General features: G+C 34.7%; 1 protein-coding gene across 1 annotated transcript; it reads left to right on the top strand.

Moving 5' to 3' along the window:
- Positions 1 to 10,360: 10,360 nt before the first annotated feature.
- Positions 10,361 to 14,282, top strand: LOC127162513 (uncharacterized; the record flags this gene model as incomplete). Its single annotated transcript, XM_051105295.1, has 4 exons — positions 10,361 to 10,497; positions 13,277 to 13,621; positions 13,833 to 14,129; positions 14,272 to 14,282. Coding segments are annotated over exons 1-4 (747 nt in total), but the record flags the coding sequence as incomplete, so codon positions are not given.
- Positions 14,283 to 15,273: the final 991 nt, after the last annotated feature.

The raw sequence follows: 15,273 nt of genomic DNA on the forward strand, positions 1-15,273 counted from the left end.
AAAGGATTTATGATGATGATGACCATTGAAACACGTCATCACAGGCTTGTGAAACGAGTCCATACATTTGCTTTTAGCCATTAAATACCATTCCATAAAATAATGTTTTATGCTGCTGGTTATCCTTTATTAACCCACAAAAATAACAACATTATTTTTATAACCACATAAACTAATCTTCCAATTAAAATGCTGCAGATGATTTTGTCAGCTCTGAAATTAGTTTATTACAGCATGTAATGTAGAAATTAGATCAATCAAAATGTGTGGTAATGATGAGATATGTCAAACTTTATTTATTCTTAAATTATTACCACTTTAATCTCACAACAAATGCTTTGACAATTATTCTTTTCTTTGATATTACATATTTAAATACTAAATGCGTGTTTGCTGAGCTTAAATTAAATTAAATGAGTGTCTGCTACAGCTACTGGTATCTGATGAACCACAGGGCATGATTTCTTGAAAAGTCATGAAAAGGGAGGTGCACCGCACAACAACAGTTAAGTCGCGTTAAGTCTCAGTTGTGTGCTAGCGGTATAGCCTACACATGGCAGGATGCAAATCATTATGGTTGTTATGCAAGTGTTTGAGCTGTTAAAAAGATGGTTTACGGATTTATCTGTATGTTCTTATGGCTTTTCAGTGGTAAGTTCTATATTTTTAATGGTTTGCTCTTAGTCTTGCATGCATATAATTTAGTGCTGTTCAGACAAGTTGGTGGACGATCTCGCCTGATAACTTGGGTGGGTGTGTAGGGTATAGGTTTTGGAAAAAAGGAAAAAAAAAAAAAATAAATAAATATATATATATAGTCATGATGACTAGTAAACTATAAAAATTATTTAAAAAAAAAACTGTTGCAATGCTGCAAAAGTAATACATGTTTGCCACAAGAATACAAGTGCACACAAGTGCACAGTGAGAGACTGAAAATTTGCAACCGTCTTTCTACATTATTTTGATACGACATTTCAAATATTTTTATATTACTCTAGCCTACTAGCCTATTGGAAATGTAAGTAATATGAGCATTAATCTATTACATCTATAGATTATTATTACAAGCAATTTATTGCTTAATGCACATATTTGCTGCATGGACAGGGTATGTGGCTGACAAATAACAAAACGTTTATTCAAATTCTGAATGGTTGTAGTAGCCTAAGCGTACAAAGATTCCTTTACTAAAAATCTGTTACTCACTTCATTTTGTGTTCTTTTATAAATAATAAATCTCTCTACACTTAATTCATAATCTAATAATATAATAATAATATTCATAATAATATATGACATATACAGGTATATAAATATTTACATATTTTTATTTGGCAATATTTTGACTATTTGTCATAATAGCAACTAGTGTGCGATATGACGATTTTTGATCTTGGATGAATAAAATGTTTCCACGGTCTGCTTTTGAAGAAATATCGTATAGTATCGTGGTACGGCACACATTCTATCAGCTGCAGTTCTGGCGCTGTCTTCTCAATATACTGTACAATGCGACATACATTCACATCAACTCTTAACTCTGCAGTAGAGTTACACTCACGGGACAATGCACTTATTCACAGTCACAAAAGCTACAGCCTAGGGGCCCCGCGTGTGCAGGGACCTCGGATTGGCCAGACTTTTTTTTTTTTTTTTTTTTTTTTTTTTTTTTTAATTTACTTAAGCCCGAAAAAAAAAGCCCCTAACTGGCCCGTAAGAAACATTAAAAGACTATTCGTTGCAGAGCATCTGATAAAATAATGTCTTGTATTGTAGAATGCACGCTCAGCACCGCCGAGAGTTCGCACAATCGTTAAAACGAAACCGAAAGTAAAACGCGCCCGCGCATTCAAATACGATTTTAATACCCCGCGTTTTGAGTGCGACTCCCTGATGCACGTAAATTAGGCTATATACAATATCTAGGCTGTTATAAATATGTAGGCTATAATAGTTTGTTTAGTTGTCTATAGCTCTGTATCATGCTTGAAAAATTTGATCTCTATGCACATTCAATATTGAGAGAGCTTACTTTGATTATGGCTGCGCTTATTGTTTGCACTTGATAAGACTAAGAAAGAACTAATGTTTATTTTTGTTAGTTATACTGTTTTTATCTTTATGTTCAATTTGTGAAAAAGGATTTCCTTTAGGAGGTCAAGCATTCTAAAAGCTCAGAATTCATGTGCCGTTCTAAGGTCTGAAGAGAATCACATGAAATTCATAAAGCATAATAATTAAGGGGGCCTCACACAAAGATCAGCCTAGGGGCCCCTGACCACCTTAATCCTTAATCCGATACTAATTCAGGTTTAAAACAACTTGAGAGTGAGTAAATGATGGTATAAAAATAAAACACTATGACATGTGACAGACAGATGACAGAATTTTCATTTTTTGGTAAGCTATTCATTTAATGTTACAAAAGAACACAAATTACTCACTGCTCATGACTGATGAACAATTGTAGTTAGTACAGTTAGTACAGTTGCTTAAAAATGTATAATTGATGTATATAGTGTATATAGTGTTTTATTTTAATATTTGTGCTTTCAGTTTATTGAATGTTACTACCTAAAAAAAAGGGTTTTTCTTGTATAGTATGTGTATTTGTAATGTACATATTTTTTCTTATTTTCTATATTATAAAAATAAATAAAAATAATAAAATAATGACAGATTTTTATCTTTCACTTTTTTTTGTTACATGTTTTTTTACATAGTGGGCGTGGCTAAACAGGCAGTGATGTTGATCTTGATGTTGATCTTCTGCAGAGGCAGTGCTTATCTATCGATTACATCATAGAGTAGACATTTCTAAAACCTGTTGTTTTGACAGGCTGTCTTCAATATAAGCTGTTTTTAGAGAACAACAAAGTTTTGAGTTCTGAAACTTACAGGATGTTCAATGATCTCTTTTATGTCAAAGGATCAAGGCAATTTTGGTTTCTCAGTTTGTCACACCTTTAAGTTTGATGTTTTTGCTGTATCGTTAGCTTTGATGTACTTAATACTTGGGTTTAAGACTTGGGTTTAGTATAGTGATGCTTTATTTTGTCCTTTCTTCCAAATAAACTAAAGCTTTGACAATAATCTGTGATTTGTTATTGTTGTCTCTTTAATTTCAGGTGTGTCTGGTGTTGATACAGATGAAACTGAGACAGTATCAGTGATGGAGGGAGATTCTGTCACTCTACACACTAATGTTACTGAAATACAAAAAGATGATCAGATACTATGGACATTTATGGTTAAAAATTCAGAGAATCGTCTAGCTGTAATCCATAATACAATCCTTTCTATATATGATGGTAAAGAATATAATAAAGTATTCAGAGGCAAACTACAGATAAATGAGCAGACAGGATCCTTGACCATCACAAATATCAACAAATTACACTCTGGACTTTATAAGCTACAGGTCATCAATGGAGGGGTCAAACACAAGAGCTTCAATCTTGCTGTCTATGGTGAGTAAACTAAATAAATCATATTAGGAGAGATTTTTAATCAAATTTAAGTCTGGACCATCTTGGGATGGCCTATTTTTGGATCGATGATTGAGGATCGTTACACATATCTCTTTCAATAATGGATTATCTCTAAATTGTTATTCTTTCCTTCATGTTTCAGGTCTTCTGACTGTTCCAGTCATCAGTGATTGTCCTCAAAACCCTTCAGTATCAAAAAGATCATCAGAGCAGTAGTGTTCATTGCTGTGTTCAGTGGTGAATGTGAGTGATGTGAGTCTCTCCTGGTACAAAGGAAACAGTTTATTGTCCAGCATCAATGTGTCTGATCTTAGCATCAGTCTCTCTTTACCTCTGGAGATTGAGTGTCTGGATGATTCCTACAGCTGTGTTGTTTCTTATTCATTCACAAGCCAGACTATACATCTCAACAACACTGATCTCTGTCAGCCATGTTCAGGTCAGCATCATCATTTTTTTTTTTTTTTTTAATATAAGCTTTCTACACTGACCAAAATTATAAATGCAACACTTTTGTTTTTGCCCCCATTTTTCGTGAGCTGAACTCAAAGATCTAAGACTTTTTCTATGTACACAAAAGGCCTATTTCTCTCAAATATTGTTCACAAATCTGTCTAGATCTGTGTTAGTGAGCACTTCTCCTTTGCCGAGACAATCCATCCACCTCACAGGTGTGGCATATCATGATGCGGATTAGACAGCATGATTATTGCACAGGTGTGCCTTAGGCTGACCACAATAAAAGGCCACTCTAAAATGTGCAGTTTCATCACACAGCACAATGCCACAGATGTTGCAAGTTTTGAGGGAGCGTGCAATAGGCATGCTTACTGCAGGAATGTCCACCAGAGCTGTTGCCCGTGAATTGAATGTTCAATTCTCTACCATAAACCCTCTCCAAAGGCGTTTCAGAGAATTTGGCAGTACATCCAACCGGCCTCAAAATCACAGACCACATGTAATCACACCAGCCCAGGACCTCCACATCCAGCATCTTCACCTCCAAGAACATCTGAGACCAGCCACCCAGACAGCTGCTGCAACAATCGGTTTGTATAACCAATCCTGAGGCCCATTGTTGTGCCATTCATCCACATCCATCACTTCATGTTGCAAGGATCTGTATACAATTCCTGGTAGCTGAAAACATCCCAGTTCTTGCATGGCCAGCATACTCACTGGACACATCACCCATTGAACATGTTTGGGATGCTCTGGATCTCCGTATATGACAATGTGTTCCAGTTCCTGCCAACATCCAGCAACTTCGCACAGCCATTGAAGAGGAGTGGACCAACATTCCACAGGCCACAATCAACAACCTGATCAATTCTATGCAAAGGAGATGTGTTGCACTGCGTGAGGCAAATGGTGTTCACACCAGATACTGACTGGTTTTCGGACCCCCCGGACTACCCCCCATTGCGTTTATAATTTTGGTCAGTGTAATTGTGCAATTCATAGCATCTGGATGAAGTTACATTGAAAAGACTGACCATTTTCTCTGTCTATTACAGCAAACATCCAGGGTTTATATTTTGTGCCATTTATAAGCATGTGTGTGCTGCTGCTGCTCATTTCTGCATGTGTGTTTTGCTGTTGCTGCAGGAAATGTGACCAAGACAAAACAGAGGGCAAGTATTACTGCAACTGACCTGACAAAACACTCACACACAAAACCAAATACTATTTATGTACATTTATTACAGTTATAATATGAAAATATTCTTATTATAATTTAAAATATCAATGTGAAGTTGCAGAATCAGCACCTGATGTCAAATATACTGTATTAACATATGCACATGTTTCTGTTTGTAGATGAGAAAAGTCTGTCAGAATACACACAGATCATCTACCGTCTGCAGATCTGACACAGATCACTGATCATCACCCACAATGCAGCACTCATCAGGACTGATTTCTGTTTAATATAACTTCATGAATATGAGTTAATATGAGTTAATTTCACAGTCACGATGAAGCTTCGTGTACATCTACTTGCGAAGATAGATGCAATGTTGGGTTGGTGGGTTCAAGCAAAAAGCAGTTTCTCTCTTAACCAGAAATAGTCATAGTAAACAGCCTTACTGCAAACTAGTTGCAAGCAATGCAGCGCTGTATACTGTATACACTGTAATACATTCATTCATCCATGCAGAATTCACTGAAATGCATTCATTTGTTCAAAGTATCTATTATCATTATCCTTCTAAATTAACCTGAAAACTACAAATAAGTCTGTCAGTAATGATAAAGAAAACATTGTATTTACCCACTTACACCTCCTACCTCTTTGTTTGTTTAACTGATTTGACTGGTTATCTTGACTTTAAATCTTCAGTACGATTCAGTAAAAATTTGTACAGATCATTATAGCAGCTCTCGGGAAGATATTGAAAAACTGCTCAACCAAACAGGAAATGATTACAAACATGATGATTGCTTTTATGTCAGGCATATCATGTAAAACTTCTTTAAGTTTGACTATTTTTAAAGGGGTCATCGGATGCCCATTTTCCACAAGTTGATATGATTCGTTATGATCTTAATGAGAAGCCTATAACATACCTTGGTTAAAATTTCTCAGCGGTAGTGTAAAAAACAACCATTTTACCTTGTCAAAATCAGCCCTTTTCAGAGTGAGCTGCTGTGTTGCATGTTCCTTTAAATGCTAATGAGCTCTGCTCGCCCCCGCTCCCCAACGTCAGTGGGGTGACGAGCCGGTCTGTTTACTTTAGCCACATTTAGCCGCGAAACTTGCTAACTAGCACATAAGGTGATTTGCAAAGATGCGTAAAAACCAATGGATTTTTATCATTATAGGTTGGTTGTGTCCACACACTGCCAACCAATGTTGGGGAAAGTTACTTTTAAAAGTAATGTATTACAATTTTGAGTTACTCCCTGAAAAAGTAACTAATTACGTTACTTAGTTATTTTTTTATGGAAAGTACTGCATTACGTTACTTTTGCGTTACTTTTTAAATCAGGCTTGCTTCTTTGTTTTTAATATAAAACAATTCTAAAGTAAAAGCCCTTTTACACCAAAAGTGAAATTAATTCACCTCAGGCTGAAAGAAAACATTTAATTAACATTTAATTATTGCAGGGTTGCATCATATTCTAAGTTTGCATTTCACTGTTTTTATTCATTTTACTACTGAATAATACTGAATCTTTTTTTTTTTTTTTTGTGAGTGAGATGAATTAATGCAAGTTCAGATTTAGTCTAGACCTGTCAATCAATAAATGGGGAAAAGGGTGGTGTTACTTATTTGGAAAAGGAAATCAGATATTTTCTTAGAAATTCAAAAGTTATGTGTTACTTTACTAGTTACTTGAAAAAAGTAATATTATTACGTAACTCGCATTAATTGTAATGAGTTACCCCCAACATTGCTGCCAACACACATTTATGTTCAAATAACATGTAAAAGTGGGATTATACAATCTTTACAATTAAAGATTGTAAAGAAGAGTTTCTCACTTATGAGATAGGGAAACCTAACTAAATAGTAAAGTAATAAAGGGGTATGTTTATGTTTGTAGAAGAAATTCCCAATATACAATCACACTTTTCACTCGCTCATTAGTTTTGAAATTGAAATAAATTTCATTAAAGCAGTCAGGTGAGGTGAAGCACCCCAACCACATTCACACATTTGACCAGAATAGTTTGCTCATAGTTGTAGCCTACAAATGGATTGCAGGATGCAGACCCATCCCAATATTGTTGCTCAAAGTTTTTAGCCTCCAAATTGTTTGAGCTGTGAGAGAAAATGTTCTATACATTTATTTGTTTTTGCTTATGGTTTTTAGGCAGTAAGTTCTACTTTTTTTAAAGTATTCAGTTAAACAATTGAGCACTTCAGATAAATCAGTTAATCCATGATTTGATGTCTAGGTTTAAAAACATACATCATCTATTCAAGTATATCCTAATTTGAATCTGTTATTAACTATTGATAAAAGAGTAAAATTCAGACACGATCTCATGGTAATTTGATTTCTACTTAGAAAGCTAGCTATTTGAATAAAACCTGTGAGCCATATAGCCTATTCACTTGTGTTATGTTGACACACCCAACAGAAGACAGGGGTGGGGTGAGCAGTACCTCATTATCATTTAAAGAGATATGCACCGCATTGGATCGCTGTGAAAAGAGCTGTTTTTTTTACAAGGAAAGAAGGGTGTTGTCTGACATCAGTGGTTCTCAATTCCAGTCCTCATGACTGTATGTTTCTCTTATCACTTCAGATGTTTGTTCTATTCGACCATAAGTGTCCTGCAAAGTAGACTTCACAGGATATTCCTCCGTGATACCAGTTTGAAAAGATTTTGCTTCCAAAATCGCATATTTCCCTACTATATAGTATGCAAAAAATAGTATGTGACAAAAAAGTATGTCTAAAAATCGCAGTACTCATAAAAAAGTAGATGACCTACTACTTCTGGCTTGATTTTGAAGTGTGCATATGATGGACACTTTACTATCCCATAAGACCACGGGAGAGGATTTATGAATGCAGGTGAATCGACACAAATGGCGCCGGTAGGTCATGCGACAATAGAAACATGGCGAATGTAGTATGTCCAAATTACATTACATTCACTATACACATTCATACTATATAGAATGATAGATGAATGACACTGAAGTACAAGCACCAAACACTGATTTGCCTAAACTTCACAAAAACTAAACTTATTCAAAAAGTTACCAATGTTGTTCCAGGGTCAAGAGATGTTATCCAGGAACATGTCGATTGTGAATGCAGCCACAGACTTATAGTTCAAGCATAGAACTGATTGTGCCACACTGGAAAGTTTGTTAGACATTATGTAAATGCAGCCACAGACTTATAGTTCAAGAATAAACCGTTTTCTTAAGTGGATGTAAATGAACACTGTCTCTGTATTTGTGTTTTTTTAATCCCATACAATAAAAGTCAAAGGGGGACTGTCTTTGTATGGACAAAATATATTTATATTATGTTACATAGAGGTATAATACCCCCTCCCCTCAAAGGCTGTCGTCTTTGACGTAGGAGCTTTTCAAGTGTTAAAAATGCTTTCACGAGGAAAACAAACGTTCTGTGTTTAGTGCATCCATTCAGCTTACTGCATTTTGTTCTGACCATCTGAGTTTTGAAACGTTTAAGTCTCGGAAAAACATAACTATATTTTATGCAGCTCTGAATTATTTAAATTGTCACAACAATTACCATTATAGAAATATATGGTTAAAACATTCAGGGCTTACCCTTGGTAGCCCAACCCTTGCACCTTCCCAAAAAAGTAGTATTTTGTTGGCATCCTTTTTTGTAGGTGTGTTCAACTTAACGCAGCGCTGCGTAGCTCGATGAAATTCTGACTTGAAGCAGTGCATGCCGGTTGGAAATTGTATCCGACTTGAGACGACGCCGGCGCCATGTGACTGTCACGTATGGAATCAAAGTACTGTGATAGCAATTCGAGGGAAGCCGGCCGTAGTTTCTCCAGAGCGGCTGCAGGAGCTCTGAAAACATATTACCTGACTTTATTCGTATTTAAATAGTATATGTTTACGTTGAACTTTTTCCTTGCTCAGATGGCCTGTATTAAGCAGTATATGAAAAGTGTTTCTTTTGCTCATGAAAATGCTTCTGAAACGTCCATGTATTTGATAAATATTGGATTTAATTAACTTCATCTGTGATAGAGCATGCAAACACTGTGAGAGCTTCACGAACGAAAGTGGAAAGTATATTCTCGTTTGAGATGCGCCTCGCTTCGCCTGAAATGTAGGCGAGAGTAGGCGGCTGCAGTCAGGGGAGGAGTGAAATAAGTGCAGTCAAGACGGACAGTTTTAACCTCTCGAAGTAGAACAGATAAGGCTCGTTTGAGATGAGCAAATTCTGCGCAGAATCGATCACCGGTGATCACCACAAGATGCATGCCGGTTAGAAATGTGTCCAAGTTATGTCTGCCTTGCTCTGATGTCATGCTGACGTGTGCAAAAAAACTCTCGTGATGGCGAGGCGGCTGTGTCGGATTGAGCAGTCGGGCGCAGTATCTCTCCACCGACTGTGCTGACCAAAAGCACGATGGGAAACGCCTGGATGACGACACAGCTTAACGCTCATTCGTTCAGACAACCGTGATGTTGCCGTTCTTTTCTAAAATGTTTTATTTGTTTATTTTTAATCTAATATCATGTGGTTATGTATTTAAATTATGCAGGAATATTCCCAAACACTATGCTGCAAAACATGCCTGATGTTACAATCACTGCCCTTACCATTCAGAAAAAAGACAACATCCCAATCGAGTGAAGGGGTTTGTGGAAACTGTGGTTCCTAATTATTGTGATCCAACATTTGCCTTGCATTTCAGGATGAAAAGACAAACATTTCAGGTGAAGGATAATCCACTCCTTACCTCAGAGACTGTGTTATGATCTATATGACCTTATCATTTTTATTGTGAGTAATATTAGGCTTATCATTATTGCTGATCACTTGTTGTGCTATGATATTGTAATATTTGCCATAATATAATCAGAGGAGTATAGAAAAGTTTATGAAAGTGTCACTCCACAATACAATAGCAAAATATATAAATATGTATAGTATTTTTATGTTACATTAATCAGTGTCTCTTTAAAACCGTGGTTTATATACATGTTGCTGCTGCTGCTGAGTGGGCTGACATTTTTGACACACCCACCAAACAAGAGAAAATGTATCTCAAACCTCGTTGCACACCATTTCCAGGAAACATGTCGTTCAACCCGTAGCAAACTGTAGCAAAATGATGCGCACCGGTTTAAGCTTAAACTTAGACCTAGTTTTTCGATCAGAAGGGTTTGCTCTATGTTTTCTCAAGCCTACACGTGGCTTGCAGGATGTAGACATAGAAAATTGATGCATAATGTTGTGTTTTATGCTTCCAAATTGTTTAAGCTGTTAAAGAAGATGGTTTACACAGTTGCCTATTTTTGCTTGTGGCTTCTAGGTGGTAAGTTATGCATTTACAGTATGTTTGTCTTACGTTCTTGTAGTCTTGCATGATATTGCAGTAAATTTAGTTTTACGTTTGACATTCATTAGACATTCGGTTATGCCTGTTATGTTTTGAGCCCAAACTAACTCAGATAGACATAAATATATGCCCTTTACATTGTACAAGGCTCAATTTCAAAAAAATAATAATAAAAAAAAAAAAAAAAAAATATATATATATATATATATATATATAAATTAACCATATAAATTAATTAAACAACTTAACTACATGACATAATACTATAAAACCAATACTAAATGTTTAGAAAAACATCCCTGTTATTGCACAATGCCTCGTTTTTGGAATTAGCCTTTTATGTGTGTTATAGTAATTTTATAACTTTTAATGTGTGTAATAATATTGTTACATGGAGTGAACGACGAGAGGCGAGCGGATCCACATGCGAGCTTTTATTATATGGACGAGACAGATACATGGTCGTACAGACAGGGTCAGAGAACAGTAAACAGGAATATCGGAGGCGAGACGAGAGAATAGTCCAGTAAGACGAGCGATAGTCTGAAAAGGCAGGCGGCTAGACAGTCGATAATGAGATAACCAGGCGGGAGAACAAGAACTAGGAACAAGGAACAAGGAACAAGAAACTAGGAAAACATTAACAATGGGAATACAACAATAACAACAATCTGTGGTTTGCAAGTGGAAAGACCGGGGCTTTTATAGCGCCGCTGATTGGTCGAGGGTGAAGTGCAATGGCTGATGGGGAATGTAGTCCGGGGTGTGGTGCAACAGTCTGTGTGTGACAGGGCGAGAGTGACATCTGGCGGTGAGCGGACAGCGGGACACCGACCAGATTCGTGACAAATATAAATCCATTAAACAACAACACCATTTAAGCTAAAGGCATCAAATCAACTCTGAAATATTCAGAATATTATTGCCTATAATGCACAAGGCTTGTTTTTTTATGATTATGCCTTTATTGTTTTTATATATGGTATTGAAAAAAAATATTTTTGATATGTTTTATATACTGTATTCACTTTGCCACCGTCTGAAATAAAGGCATCAAACCAGCTGTAAACTATTCAGAATATTTTTTCCCTATAATGCACAAGGCTTGTTTGTCTATTATGATTTTTTATTTTTATATATATACTACTGCATCCATCTTTTTAATGTTTTATATACTGTACCCACTTAAATTATTTAAAGTCTGCCACCATTTGAGATAAAGACATCAAACAACTCTAAAATATTCAGAATATCATTGCCTATAATGCACAAGGCTTGTTTTTTTTCTGATTATGCCTTTATTGTTTTTATATTTGGTATTGAAACCATTTTTTTTTTTTTTTTTTTTTATGTGTGTGTGTTTTATATACTGAACCCACTTAAATTATTAAACTCTGACACCATTTGAGATAAAGGCATCAAACCAATTCTAACATATTCAGAATAATATTCCCTATAATGCAGCCTGTAAAGGCATCAAACCAACTGTAAATTATGGAAAATATTATTCCTTATGATACACATGGCTAATTTATCAGATTATGTCATTAGTATTTTTATATACTGAATGCATATGAAGAGTTGAAATAGAAAAGCCCTGAAGTGCCATCAGAATTTTTCCTCTAAAATAAGCATTTGTATCATGTTCCCATGTTTAGGTACAGTACTTTCACTTTAATGGCAATCAATATTTTCTTTTCTTTGCTATTAAAATGAAAGAGCTGAATATAAATGTATGACAACACTGTCACTGGAGCGGTACCCTTAGGTACAAAACTAAAAATACATATTTGTACCTTATTTACCTTAAATTGTGTTTGCACACCTCCTCTCAATATTGCTCATAGCAGATTAACAACTGGACAGGAGTTATTATTATTATTATTATTATTATTATTATTATTATTATTATTATTATTATTAATAATAATAAATAAATATATAAATAAATAATTTAGTTCCATCACATGCAAATACAAGGCAAAATGTACAAGGCAAATACAGAGCAATGTCATACAGTTTAAAACATGTAAAACAGAATAACAACAACAACAACAAAACATAACATGAACATAAATGTATATAAAAATTATTAAAATAAATATAAATACTAGAACAAAAAGTTCTATATAATATTAGGGCAGTTTTAGTGTATATATATTCAAAAAACTTTATAATTTTTGTTGTTTTTATTCTTATTTAGTGATGTCAGTGTTACAAAAGATAATATTGCATGGTATATATATTATATATTTATAGTATTTTACTTATAAATATGAAAAAATTTCTAAATTAGAAGTTCAGAGGTAAGAGCTTATGTCAATCAACTATCGAGGGAGCGGCTTCCGCTGTGATGGCACACCAACAGGCATCTGAGAATGGCTCGATTTTAAAAAAAGTGGATATTATTTTTACAGATTAATTAAAAATCACTGGATGGATTTTTATCATTATAGGGCAGATTTGTACATACACTGCCAACACACATTAATGTTCAAACAACATGAAAAAGTGAACTTAGCATCCGATGACCCCTTTAAGTCAGATACTAAAAAAAAAATAACTCCGGCTGACCAACAGTAAACAGTATGTTTGAGATCTTATTTCATTGTGGTGTAGACATGTCAGAATGAGGCTTTATGCTTTTGCTGTATCTTTAGAATTTATGTATTTAAAATTTTTATGTTTAATAAATTATATTGAAGTTATATTGTGTATTTTTTTTTTTTTTTTCTCAAATGTGGTTTTGTTCCAGGTGTGTTTAGTGTGTATAAAGAAGAAGAAACAGAGACAAAATCAGTGATGGAAGGAGATTCTGTCACTTTAAACACTGATGTTACTGAAATACAGAGAGATGATCAGATACTGTGGACATTTAGACTCCAAAATTCAGAGACTCGTATAGCTGAAATTTATAAACAGATCATCTCTATATATGATAACAAAGAGAATAATGAAAGATTCAGAGACAGATTACAGATAGATGAGCAGACAGGATCTCTGACCATCACAAACATCAACAAATTACACTCTGGACTTTATAAACTACAGATCATCAGTGAAGATGTCAAACACACAAGCTTCAGTATTGCTGTCTATGGTGAGTAAATAATAAATTCATTACTGTGGTTCTTGTGGACAACTGAAGGCTGGATGAGCCTAGTGTAAGAATAATTTTTGCATAATGATATTTTTTATTGTCCAATGGCTCTTAGAATTTGCATTGCTACTTTCAGTGAATGAACTGATGATCTGATGAAATGTTTTTTTTAAGTTTTATTTTATTTTTTTTTTTTCTTTCATGTTTTTAGCTCCTCTGACTGTTCCAGTCATCAGTGATTCTCCTCAAAAGCCTTCAGTATCAGAAAGATCATCAAGTCAGAATTGTTCACTGTTGTGTTCAGTGTTAAATGTGAGTGATGTGACTCTCTCCTGGTACAAAGGAAACAGTTTATTGTCCAGCATCAGTGTGTCTGATCTCAGCATCAGTCTCTCTTTACCTCTGGAGATTGAGTGTCTGGATGATTCATACAGCTGTGTTGTTTCTTATTCATTCACCAACCGGACTAAACATCTCAACAACACTGACCACTGTCAGCCATGTTCAGGTCAGCAGCACCATTTATTATTTTTATTTTATTATTTTTATTATTTATTTATTTATTACATATTAGCTTTCTAATTGTGCAATTCGTAGCATCTGGATGAAGTTGCACTGAAAGGACTGACCATTTTCTCTGTCTATTACAGCAAACATCCAGGGTTTATATTTTGTGTCACTTATAAGCATGTGTGTGCTGCTGCTGCTCATTTCTGCATGTGTGTTTTGCTGTTGCTGCAGGAAATGCGACCAAGAAAAAACAGAGGGTAAGTATTACTGCAACTGACATGACAAAAATAAATAAATAAATAAATAAATGAATGAATGAATGAATGAATGAATGAAGAGTTAAGATGCAAAACTAGCTAAATCCATCTGATGTATTTCTTTCTGGCAACTTTGTATAGGTTTCTGTGTAAGTACTGGCACTTCTGATTGGGCTGAGGCTGGAATTTAGCAATATAATATGTGTCAGGAGCATTCACTCAGTACCATTATCTCATTCTGAAATATCAATGTGAAGTTGCAGAATCAGCATCTGATGTTAAATATACTCAATATATGCACATGTTTCTGTTTGTAGATGAGAAAAGTCTGTCAGAATACACACAGATCATCTACCGTCTGCAGATCTGACACAGATCACTGATCATCACCCACAATGCAGCACTCATCAGGACTGATTTCTGTTTAATATGACTGAGTTCATTTCACAGTCATGATGAAGCTGAAAATGATGAATTTTGAGTCATGATGAAACTCAGGTGAACTTTAACATAAATTATTGTAAATATAGTTTATCATTCACATACTCATTTGCAAATGGTATTAATAAATCACCAAAGGACTAAAATAATAGGAATAATGCAATTTAACAAGGTTAAAGATTAATAGAATTTTTAAAATTAATTTAATAAACATTGATTTATCTTATGAATGTTTTACAATGTTTATTTTTACATTATTTAAAGTTCATCCAATATTAATCTATTTTAATTCTGTCATTTGAATTAAATGTCTTACCATATTGCAACTGTGAACCAGCACATGTTGATGTTTTGGAGTCAGATCTTCTTCTTCTGTTATTGAGATCAGTAAATGTGGCTGTGGTTTAATGTGCTGCTTATCTTCAGCTAATGTACACAATATTA

Source organism: Labeo rohita, unplaced genomic scaffold (assembly GCF_022985175.1).
Source record: "Labeo rohita strain BAU-BD-2019 unplaced genomic scaffold, IGBB_LRoh.1.0 scaffold_959, whole genome shotgun sequence".
In the NCBI taxonomy this organism is placed as follows: Eukaryota; Metazoa; Chordata; class Actinopteri; order Cypriniformes; family Cyprinidae; genus Labeo; species Labeo rohita.